At 33.8% G+C, this 12,421-nt stretch overlaps 1 protein-coding gene across 1 annotated transcript in view; it reads left to right on the forward strand.

The window, feature by feature from the left end:
- The first annotated feature begins 5,073 nt into the window (after positions 1-5,073).
- The window catches only part of LOC129946056 (sodium-dependent nutrient amino acid transporter 1-like), a 40,813-nt gene continuing 33,465 nt past the window's right edge, over positions 5,074-12,421 (forward strand). The window contains exon 1 of the mRNA XM_056056082.1: positions 5,074-5,307. Coding sequence (XP_055912057.1) covers positions 5,272-5,307 — 36 coding nt within the window. The 5' untranslated portion in view covers positions 5,074-5,271. The remainder of the gene's footprint in view (positions 5,308-12,421) is intronic.

Raw genomic sequence — 12,421 nt, forward strand, 5'->3', positions numbered from 1 at the left:
CTGGAACACGCTACAATGATTTTGAAGGCGGAATGAGAGACTTAATTTCAGTCGTTCAGAGTACACACCTCCACCAACCCCTTCTTTGGGTTTCGAGCCATCTGTTTAAAAATGGATTGACTCATCCTCCAAGAATGTCCTATCCTCCCAAAAAGATCTGTTAGGTATAGAAATCTGGAAGTTTCTGTCGAATTGTAGTTGGGGGATGGTGTAGTCTGTGTGCTTTGGAATTGATTCTAAGTACCTTAGAATTACGGAGTGGCCAATCTTGTTGTTAGTCCACTGCGACGAAGCATTGAGGCGAATAGCAGAACTTGCAGCTATTTTTTTGCTAAATATGTCAAGAGGTGTAAGGTAGAGCAAGGTGTCCAGTGCCGCAGACGGGGTCGTGCGAAGCGATCCGCTTATACATAGGCAGGCTGAACGTTGGACTTTATTTAACTTATCCCTGTTTATATCTTTCTCTAAAGCAGTCCACCATACTGCCACACCGTACGTTAAAATCGGTCTGATTACCGATGTGTATAGCGAATGCGTGATTCTGGGCTGTAAACCCCATTTATTACCAATAGCTTTTTTGCAAGAAAAGAGAGCTACAGTAGCTTTTTTGACTCTTTCCTGTATGTTGCGTTTCCAATTTAGTTTTTTGTCTAAGACAAGACCCAGGTATTTAGCCTCGTCTGAGAATTTTAATTGGATTCCTTTAATATAAGGAGGGTTGACAAATAGAATTTTGTATCTCCTCGAAAATAAGACTAGACCGGTTTTGTGTGGGTTAACGGGGTCCACAACCGATCAGCCCAAAGTATTAGTCTGTCCAAGGCATTTTGTAAGAGTTCTTTTAATATGTTAAGATGCTTTCCTGAAACTGCTATAGCAACGTCGTTCGCATAGGCTATCACTATGAAATCCCCCTCATTCAGACTAGTTAGACGGAAGCTCTAGTTCAATTATCTGAACATTTGCTTTGTCTGACAGCTCATCAGCTGTAAAAAAAATGTCAACAAACAAAATATTTGCTCTTTGGAGGGATGAAATAATAGAAATGTCATTCAAAGCAACCTCGAAGCAGGCCCACCGTAACGCAGACGAAGCCGAAGCTGAAGCGTGTTTGTGATTCAGCCATTAGGTATAAAAAAACAACTTTAACTTCTCTCCATACCGAGGGAACATGGACCAAGTAAAGACAGCTGGTAAAAATTGCCTCAAGGATTGGTGCAATAGTGACTTACAACTCTCAACCATTAATGTGTGCGAGTACTGTTGTCAGGAATGGAAGGGACCTACAATTGTATGTCGAATCCGAACAGCTAATTTGAGAAAGCACTTTTTCATGACAAGATTTACTCTTGAAGGATTTGTCAATTCTTCGCAAGAGGCAGTACCCGCGTAAATTATTTTTTTTAAATGAAGGTGGCACAGGCAGGGATTGAATTGAACCCAAGACCCCTTGCATTGGAATCAGTATATTACACTTTCATTTTCGTTACAACAGTACCGATTGATTTAAAATACATCAGATCGCCTGGTAATATCTGTTGTATCTGGAAGTTAATTTCGTCGACTTCCGCATTTCTGCCAAATAGCCCGATGTCTAAGCCAGTTATTTTACTCTAAATCAATTCATTATTTTTTTCGTTAAAAAAATTCCGAAATTGCCTGTTCTATTTTACCGTTCTTAATATCTAGTAATGGTTCTTTAAATATTTTTGCTAATGCATTATTTTGCAATCCTACGCGCATGTTTATGGTCAATCGAAGTGTTTTAACAGTTCTCTATAACGATGATTGTTTAAAACATGCATTTATCTCAACAGCGAAAGTAGAGCGAGGTATAACTGGTAAGGTCTAGCGGAAATCACCAGTAAGAAAGTTTATCACTGCATGCCGTTTAAATCTAGCATAGTTCTGGTGGATGTATATTGGTTATGCTAACAAATTGTAGCTTATGTAAAACATTTCGAAATGTGACATAGCGCCATCTATTGAATACTTAATCAATCCAGTCAACAGATGTCTCCATCTATTGTTTGGAGCTAACAGATAATTGTGACTGTCAAATAATAAACAAATAATCATAAATTGAGATGTTAGGTATCCTATCTCTCAAGTTAGACCAAACTGCACACGGTTGATTAAAATCGGTTCAAATATCGTGACACCTAATTGCTTTTTATTGCAAGCAGACCCCTCTTTACCACTGGGCCCCGCAATCCTTGCTGAACAATTTAAATCATATTCCCTGTGAAATTATATGTACATAATATGTGGATCCGAGAAAAGGAAGAAATCTAAACAACAGAAAGAATTAATTGAAAAATTACCAAAACTGACATCGTATTTCACTTCAATTGCAGGAGAAACGTCTGCCAGTAATTAATAATCAATACATTAATACAGAAATTTCAATGCGCTTTGATGCCTAGTGTCCAAACTTCATTCTAAAAAAGAAATTAAAAATGTTCAAACACACATTTTTATTTCATAAGTCAGTTTATTCAGAAATATGTATACATTTATTTTTATTTAAAAAGGCGAGCTGCATGACTATAAGTCGTCATCTATCATCTTCCCAAGTTGAAAAAATTTCGTCCTCCACATTTTCTAAAAATTCCGAAGATGAATCAAAAAGCCAAGGGCAGGGCCCTAATCATGAAACTGCAACAACTCGGATTGTAGCTGTTGTAAAGTTTTTAGTTCGAGAGAGCTTCCATTTCACGGTGACAATGAGATCCTCGGATCTCCCAATAACGGGAATTGTTTGGGATGCATTGAGTTGCTTATCGAGTTTGACCGGTTTCTCGCAGATCATTTAAGAAATTTTGGAAATCCAATAAGTGGTCATGCGTTTTTTCAGCAAACATCTGTAATGAATTTTTTTATCTCATGGGAAGACAGGTTTTGAAGACAGGTTTTTGTAAAAGAAGTAAAAATGGCAAAATATTTTTCAATTAGCGTTAATAGTCTCATATTGATCAACTAACATTTATTATTCGCTACGTAGAACGAGCCTGTTGAAAGGTTTGACTTTATTCCAATAAACGAAGATCAGATTATTTAGCGGAAACCATACTGAAGTTTTTGGAGGATCATGATCTGATTATTTAGCGGAAACCATACTGAAGTTTTTGGAGGATCATGACATTTTGATAACAGATTGATAACAGATTTCAGAGGCCAAAGCTGCGACAACGCGGCAAATATGTCGGAAGGTTTTCTGGTCTGCAGGTAAGAATGAAAGAAAAATGTAAATTTGCCACTTTTGTACCATATGCAGGGCACTCATTAAACTTGGTAGTGCATGCCCCTGGGTGCCGCTGGGTGTGTCTTAGAAGCAACCAAATTCTTTGACATTGTTCAAAAATTGTATTACTTCTTTTCGGTATCTTCTCATCAATGGAGTGTGTTGACTGCTCATTTAGGTCCAAAAAAAGTTTTAAAAAGTCTTTCTCAAACAAGATGGTTGGCACGAGCTGATGCACTAAGCGCCTTATATAAATGTCATCAAGAAATTGAAGAAGCTTTGATGTCTATAGCGAACGATTTAGGACAGGCACGAGAGGCCAGAGACGAAGCATTTAGTCTTTGCAAACAAATGTCCAAGCTTGAATTTACCATACTTACAGAACTTTGGAAATCTGTATTGCAAAAAATTAATAAAACAAGTACTTTACTTCCTAACCAAAATATTATCCTAGATAAATTTGCTGAGTGCAATAAATGAATTTATAATTGGACTCAGGGACAATTTTGATAACTTTGATTCATCAGCCAGACAAAAACCCCGGATTCCGAATATAAGGACCTTTCTGAAAGGATGAGGTGCAGAAGCTCACACCATACTTTTTTTGACGGCCCTGGACCCTCAGTAATTCTGACTGGTAAAGAAAGATTTAAAATTGAAACCCTTCTTCCCATTGTCGACACACTAAGCGTTCATTTTAAACAGCGACTAGGTTCGTATACGATTAAAAAATCTAAATTCAGAAGACTTAAAACAGAACTGCAAATCTTTTGCTTGATTTTACACTATGAAAAAAGACCCCTTCATTAAATTGTGTTTATTTTATTTTGAATTTTTATATGAAATATTTATTTTTTTGTTTTTATTTTTACTTTGTTTATGTTTATGTTTTAAATGCTGCAATAACTAATTATCTTTTTATTGAATTAAAAAAAAATATTTATTTCAAAAACAAAAAGAATAAATATCAATTCAAAGCTATGTTATTTTTTCTGTATACCTTTTTACATAACATAACATGTTTATATAATCATAAAGGGGTCCCATTTTCGAACAGTGCCCAGGGCCCCCAAAAGGGTAAAGACGGCCCTGATTGCAAGATGTGAACTTTGTTGTTTTAATTATGATGAAGATGATGAGATGTAGGTAAGGATCTCATTTTAAATAAAACAATTCCTTTGAGGAAGACAAGCTACCCAGTTATTCTGCGACAATCCGGACAAATGCTTTATTTATTTTTTGAAATGTACTCGTAACAAAAGCCATTACAAAGCTTTAAGAATACAAACCAAGCTGACAGTTACTAAACCATTGAAATACCGTTAAAATCTATGTATTTTCATTTCCACAGTACTATTTTAATAATTATCAAAAGAGTTAAATGCTTTTATTTACCTTTTCTTTGGGATAATAACAATCATTAAATACAAATTATAATTGCAAATTATTACATAATTTCTAAAACAACTAATTAGTGTTTTACTTTCAATTTTTTGTTTACAATAAATAATAATAGTAAAACTACATTATTTGACAGTATGATAATTTAAGTGCGGACAGTGATGAGTAAATAAAAAATAGTATTCAATGAAAAGTGCATTGCATTTAATATTGTAAGATTATAAATTAAAAAAAAAAGATTCAGAAGATACAAAAAATGCACATATGTATGAACATGATGTACATTTATAAAAAAGCAATTACAACCTGACTCTGATGCTGATGTTAGTGGGAAAAGTGCCCAATGAGAGCATTGAAAGTATTCTTTTTTTCAAAAGTGGTTATGGAAATGTCAGTTTCACCTTAACCTTCGCTATATTGATCCGTAAGCTGGGCAATGATAGTTTAGTAATATTCTAACACCGGAGAGTAGCGTTAGCTAAGTGCGGTAAAAAAATTAAAATGTACTGAAAATTGATTGATATTGTTTTTAATAACGTATAAATAAAAAAAAATATTAATTGAAATTGTATTTTGAAAACAAAGATAGTAAAATAATTGGAAAAAATTGAGTAAGACTTATTATTATGGAGCTTGAAACTGCTGCACCACCTAACCGCGATGTAAGTTTTGGTTCAAAAATTGTATTTCCTGTTAACAATTTTAAATTATTTCTTTTCTTTTGAATCAAAAATAATAGTGAATAGTGAAATAGGCTCTGATATGAGTAAATTAAAAAAACTTTGCATTTTCAACTTGAAGGCGTCTAGAGAATTTAACGACATAAACTATACCGCACATTTATTGTTATAAGTTAAATTACGTAATTTTAAAAATGCATTACATTCGTAGTTCTGATGTCTATAAAAAAGTGATTGTTATTCATAAAAACAAATATATTTCAATTTTTACGGTTTGTTTCTGGAGATATAATTTTTCATGTTTAAATATTTATATCCCTATTATGTAAAAATAGTTGTTATATTATACTAAAAATACAATTTTTATTCACTATATTTGATTTAAACTGTATTAGAAATTATTCTAAAATACCAAATAACGAAAAATTTTCAAAGATATAAAAATTCATCTCAATTAGATTTTTGCAGATATGTGGTTAGATTTCAGTTGCGAGAGAGTAATTTATTTTGTGACAACTAGTTACGTATATTCAAGAAAAACGAATTCCTGATATATTGTTAAATAAATTAAGTTACCCATTTATTAAATTAAACTTGTTTTTTTTATTTGCATTTAAAATTAAATACAATGAATCATTTTGTGACTTTAAAGCGTTCCTATGATACTTAGGAGGTTCTTATTGAGATATTTAAATTTAAAGAACCTTACAAAAAAGTAAGATAGTTTTATGTAACTTTTCCTCATTAAAATTTTGTTCTATTATTTATTTTTACATTTCCTTTTTCTTGATACCAAAAAGCAATTAAACAAGCATTAAAATTTTAATACCTAGTTCCTAAAAAACGGAGTCCATTATTTAAGGGTGTCAATGTCAAGTCTTTGTAGTATTGGAATGTTATAACTTAAAATCCAAATTAAATCGTCTGGTAGGAATTATGTGGCAAGTTTTGCATTCGTGCAAAATATGCAACCATGATATTACGATGGTAGAGAAGTCGAAAAAAGTTGTTCCCGTGATTCAGTCCGGTCTGTTTTGTCTGTCTGTCCACGATCTACAGCCTAAACCATTGGGTTGATTGAGTTCAAACTTGGAAGTTAAGGTGTTAAGCAGATTCACGTTAGGCGTTTTTTTAAATTTTTTTTAAGATCAAAACTAACAGTGACCCTTATACATTTTTTTTTGTCAAAAAACGAAAATTCGAATTTTCTCAAAAACAAACTGATAGATTTTTTTTAATTTTCTCTAAAATCTTATTTTTTAACTTGGCTTCTTTTAATAAGAAAAACATATTTTTGTATTGCTCAGGAGTGGTACCACTCATAGAACCGTTATTTAGTTTTTTTAATTTTCTCAGCAACTTATGAACTGATTCCAATAATTTCAATAACTTCTGAATAAGCTCTTATATTGCCTTAACAATATTTGATTATCGAAAGTGCAATTTTGTATTGTTTGGGTTTTTAAAAAATTTTGAATTATTTTTTTTTTCAAAATTCGACATCTCAAAAACGGGACAACATTTTTTTACGTAATGCAAATGTATAGCGTATATTTTCAATTTCTAAACATCTGCATACCAAAAATATTTTTAGAACAAAATTGAAAAATTTTATACATACAAAATTAATTTAAAAAAAAACGCTATAGCTAACGATTTTTAAAAACAAAATTTGAAAAATCAAGGGTTTTTTTTATTTATAAAATGGCATTTTTGAAAACAAACTTATTTTGCAGGTAAAATTTTGAATCTTAAAATAGTTTTTTTTTTTAATTATTTTAACTGTATTAAATGTAAATTATTTTGACAAAATTTTAGTTACATTCCTATCTTTTTTCGAAATTATTGCATTTGGTACATTTTTATGTATTTTTATAAGTATAACTATTGTAAATACCAACGATGGCCGTCCGTGTAGCGCCAATGCATCGGATTAACGAATATGATATGTTTAATCAACAATCTATTTTAAAGTGTCTATCAAGAAGTATTATCTTGGTACCTATGACTTTAAAGTATTATTCTTTAAGAATAGAGTTGTTTAACAAATATTTTACTTGCCTTCGCCTATATAAAAGAAAGAACCAATCTTCATAACTAAAACTTGACAAGAAGTCTTAGACATAACTCTTGTCTCAGATAGTATACACCATATGATCTTGGACTGGAAAGTATCCAAAGAACACTCGTTCTCTGATCATAGATATACCCAGTTCAATATGAATGTGGATGATAACCCGAGTCCATTGACTTTTGAAAATTATCGGAAAACTGACTGGGCTTCATACAGGAACTCATTACAGAGTTAACTAGAACCTGGACTATCTAGTCCTTCCTCTAACGCTAACGAACTTGAAAACAAAGTCAATGACCTTACCTCAGCTATGAACAGATCGCTAGAAATTGCTTGTCCACTTATACACATAAGAGGAAAGAGGAAACCACAATGGTGGGCCTCAGAGCTTGACTCACTCAGGAAAGAATGCAATAAACTTTTCAACCGGGCCAAAGCTGCATGACTAGCCTATCATTGGGACTCCTACAAAGAATCCTTAAGAATCTACAAGAAGGCACTAAAGAAATCCAAGCTATCTTCTAGGCGATCCTTCTGTGGCATGATAGAAGAAACTTCTCAAGCCTCTAGGTTACGGAAAATTCTTTCAACTAGTCCAGCTATGCCAAGATGCTTGAAAAATGCAGACGGCTCTTGGACAAATTCAAGTAATGAATCGCTGAACTTACTATTGGACACTCACTTTCCTGGTAGTTCTCTTACCGAAACTTGCAACAGTTTAATACGTTCGAGTTCAAATACAACATATCCACAAGGTCTGATCACAAAGAATAAGCTACAATGGGCTCTCAACAGCTTCAAACCATTTAAAGCTGCAGGACCAGATGGAATAATATCAGCCGAGTTACAGAAGACTTCTGACATAATTGCACCAATCCTTGAGGCAATTTTTACCAGCTGTCTTTACCTGGTCCATGTTTCCTCGGCATGGAGAGAGGTTAAAGTTGTTTTTATACCTAAAGCAGGTAAATGCTCCAAAGTCAATCCTAAAGATCTACGACCTATAAGTCTATCATCATTCCTTCTTAAAACCCTGGAAAGATTGATTGATATCCATTTAAGGGCACGTATCGATACACGACTTCTGTCTTCGTCTCAACATGCCTACTGTAAAGGTAAATCGGTGGAAACAGCGTTACACACTTTAGTACGCACCATCGAATATTCCCTCCACCATAAAGAATTTACTTTGGTTGCTTTCCTTGACATCGAAGGTGCCTTTAACAACGTGGACACATCTGTAATCACATCTGCACTGACATTTCTAAATGTAGAGAGTTCGCTTCGGGAGTTAATTCATTTAATGCTTATTAGCAGAATAATTAACTCAAAACTGGGCAACTCTTCTAGCAGACGATTCGTTAGTAGAGAGACACCGCAAGGTGGTGTTCTATCCCCTCTTCTCTGGAACCTAGTGGTGAATGAAATCCTAACTAGTCGGGATGCGGAGGGTTTCAGAGTGATAGCCTATGCGGACGACGTTGCCATAGCAGTTTCAGGAAAGCATCTTAATATCCTAAAAGAACTCTTACAAAATACCTTGGACAGACTAATACTTTGGGCTGATCGGTGTGGACTGGGTGTTAACCCACACAAAACCGATCTGGTCTTATTTTCGGTCTTATTATAACAGTCCATAACTGTCGATCATCTCTAATGGAGATGGCGCAACAGTTTAATATACACCTTTGCTGGGTGCCGGGCCATAGAGACATTCCAAGTAATTGTAAGGCAGATGAACTCGCCAGGAACGGTACAGTACAGCCCATCCTACCACGTTTGGCAAGTACTGGCAATCGCTACTTGTAAACTGTTGCTAATGCAAGACGCTCTGAGGAGGGCAGGCACCAGGTGGAACAACATCACCACGTGTCAAGCCACAAAAAACATCTGGCCAACACTGGATTTAAAACGTTCAAGGTGCTTGCTCTCTCCAAGCAGATCGCATATAAGCTCGATAATAGGTGTCATAACCGGACACTGTCTAATAGGAAAGCACGCCACGAGACTAGGCGTATTCTCAAATGACTTTTGCAGAAGCTGTATGGACGAGGAAGAGGAAGAAACGGTTCTTCATCTTCTCTGCACATGCCCTGCTCTAGCTCGAAAACGCAAGAATTACCTAGGAGAATTCTAAACGATCTAAATCGCTTTACAATTTAAACATACATATTCTTCCTCTTTCTTATCTTCAGATAATTTACTTTCCATCCTGGTTCTTCTTATATGAAATTAAAATAAGGCTATCCAAAGGAAAAAGCTTTGAACGAAATAGTTGAATATATAAACAATTGTTTTCGTTAAGTACGCTTACAAGTAAATTTGACTTGCGGGATGAAATGTCCTAGGATGAGTTGTGTGTCTTGGGATGAATTGCGAGTTTTTTTTAACAAATCAAATGGCATTTATATCTTTGAAGACAAACTTATTTTACAGGTATATTTATAAATATTATATTGTTACTTTTTTAAACAGGCTTTTTGCATACAGGAGCAAGTTCGTGCGACCCAGTCGTGTATTTTATTTTGAATGCCTTAATTATTAAAATAATAATTAAGAGATAAAGGATTTAATTATGATTTTTTTGTAACAGATGCGTCTAGACGTAGGGTTGTGACTGTATTTGCCCTTCTTTTGTTGTCAAAAAATCAATTTTTGGTTAGGAGGCTGTAGCCGGGTGAACAATATATACAAAAATACGAATTACAATCGTTCTTGCGCCACAAGCTCACAACTACTCGTATATATTACAAAAAACACAGACAATCCTGGTTACAAGAAAGGTTTAAACTGCGCCACATACCACCAAAGGTCTCTAAAAAGATATCAAAAATCACTTTTTAACACCAGTGTTAGTTGTACGAATATAATCTCATTATTTTTATAATTCCTAAAGGAATGACATAAAAAAAAGAACAGAATAAAACAATTTGCAAGTTCAAGTGACGTAAGGGACTTGAAGTTAAGTCAAATTTTTAGTATCTGATTGGCCAGCTTGCCAAAAAAATGGTCGCAATCACAAAGGTAGTGGCTACGTAGTCAAAATTCAACTAGCTTCATTGACAAATGTTAATATATAAAATAAGAAATATATTTGATTTGATAACTTTAACTTATCTTTTGTGTTTTTTAATTCAATAAAATCAAATTTAGACACAATTTGATTTATATTTATATTATATACTGCCTCTTGCGAGGAATTGACAAATCCTTCAAGAGTAATTCTTGTCATGAAAAAGTGCTTTCTCAAAACTAGCCGTTCGGATTCGGCCTTAAATTGTAGGTCCCTTCCATTCCTGACAACAGTACTCGCACACAGGAATGGTTGAGAGTTGTAAGTCACTAGGCCCTGGTTCACAACGGACTGTTGCGCCACCCCATTTGATTTGATTTGATTTGATTTGTATACTTATGTCAAAATGAAAGCTGATCATGTTTTTCATTCACCTAAAAGCTGGGGAGTCATTCCGTAATTTCCGATACAATAATCGTCAAAACATGTTACATGGACTGCTAGTGGTGTGATTTTTTCATACAAAATTTGAATAAAAATGGTTCCACTTCACATTACATAGCTACACTAGCCCTTTCAGGCACAGTGGCAAAAAAAGTTATGAAATATTTAGCGACATCTGTTAGTTTTTAGTTGAGATAAGCTTTTTCTGACATACATAGAAAGTATTGACATCTAGTATAATTTGTTGAAGACAAACGATGTCATTTTTTTTTGTATGTTATTGAACAATTTTGACAGTTCGTGCAAAATGAAGCAGAAGCAGGCTGTGCGCTGTGACTGTGAGTATTAAATGTAAATGTTACACAATTTTTCCGCATAGCCCTTTTTGCGCTAGTGTTTTGTCCGTTAAAAGTGGAACCATCATGAAGTTAGCTACTAGCAGTCCATAATTAGTATGTCAATGATTCTTAAGGCCCAACTATAATAGGCATAAGGTAGCATATGCGCGCATAAGTAAACAAAGAATCTCAATACGAGTGAACATAATGGAGTCTAGCTCCGTTTCGTTCAATTTTTCTCAGTTTCGTTAACTTAAGCACACTTAAGCAAGAGCGATCCCAGTCGCTCGCCGCATAAGTAAAATCTGACATGTAGATACGTGAGCAAAATTGCATTATGGCTATCCCAGTAATTTCACAAACTTAAGTGAATTTTCGTTGGGTTTTTGAAATAAGCTTATGTTTGCTTATGTCTATTATAGTTGGGCCTTTATACTATGACTGAAATGTGAAAAAGAACTCAACGAAAGATAATGCTTGTTCAATAACTTGAAAATGTTATTAAACTTGTTTTTTTCTCTATGGGGAAATTTTGAAAATTTTCAAAAAATGTATTGTTAATAAACATTCCAAGGGAAGGAAGTGAAGACTCCATTTTATTTACTGGGATAAAATAATTTTACTTTGGATTAGTGCTTTGTGCAAGAGCGATACAAAAACCGTTGCCTGTCGAATATACCAATGTTATTCTGCCCCAAAGTTTCAATAGTTACAGCAAATTTTAATATTGAAGGTATATACGTTATGTATGTAGAAGGAAAATCGTCTGGGAAATTTATTGTTTATAATATAGGTTAGAATAGAAAGAAGGTCCCATCAATCTCTTAATTTTCTTCGTAACCGAATTCATTGTATTTTTATGAGTTTTTATTTTCATTTTGTAACCAAACTAAACTAGTTATCTATCGTTTTGACGATATCACTTTGACGATTATCGTCTTACATGAAGTGAAACTATCGTCGAAACGCTATCGTCTAACGATTATCGTTTTACGGAATGACCCCTCTGAACTTCATAACTCTGTGACTTATTTATTAAATTCAAAATTTTATTTAAAGTTTTGTATTAAAGGGTTTCTTGTCAAATTGGAAAAGAAATAAGAAATATTTATATTTCAAAGAATTCAGTTGACTGCGTATGAAATACCTTATGTAATCTGAACCTGCCCAAAGAGTTGTTTGATTAGAAATATTTCAATCCTAGACTGTTTAAATTTTAGCTTTTTT

Source organism: Eupeodes corollae, chromosome 2 (genome assembly GCF_945859685.1).
Source record: "Eupeodes corollae chromosome 2, idEupCoro1.1, whole genome shotgun sequence".
NCBI classification, from domain to species: Eukaryota; Metazoa; Arthropoda; class Insecta; order Diptera; family Syrphidae; genus Eupeodes; species Eupeodes corollae.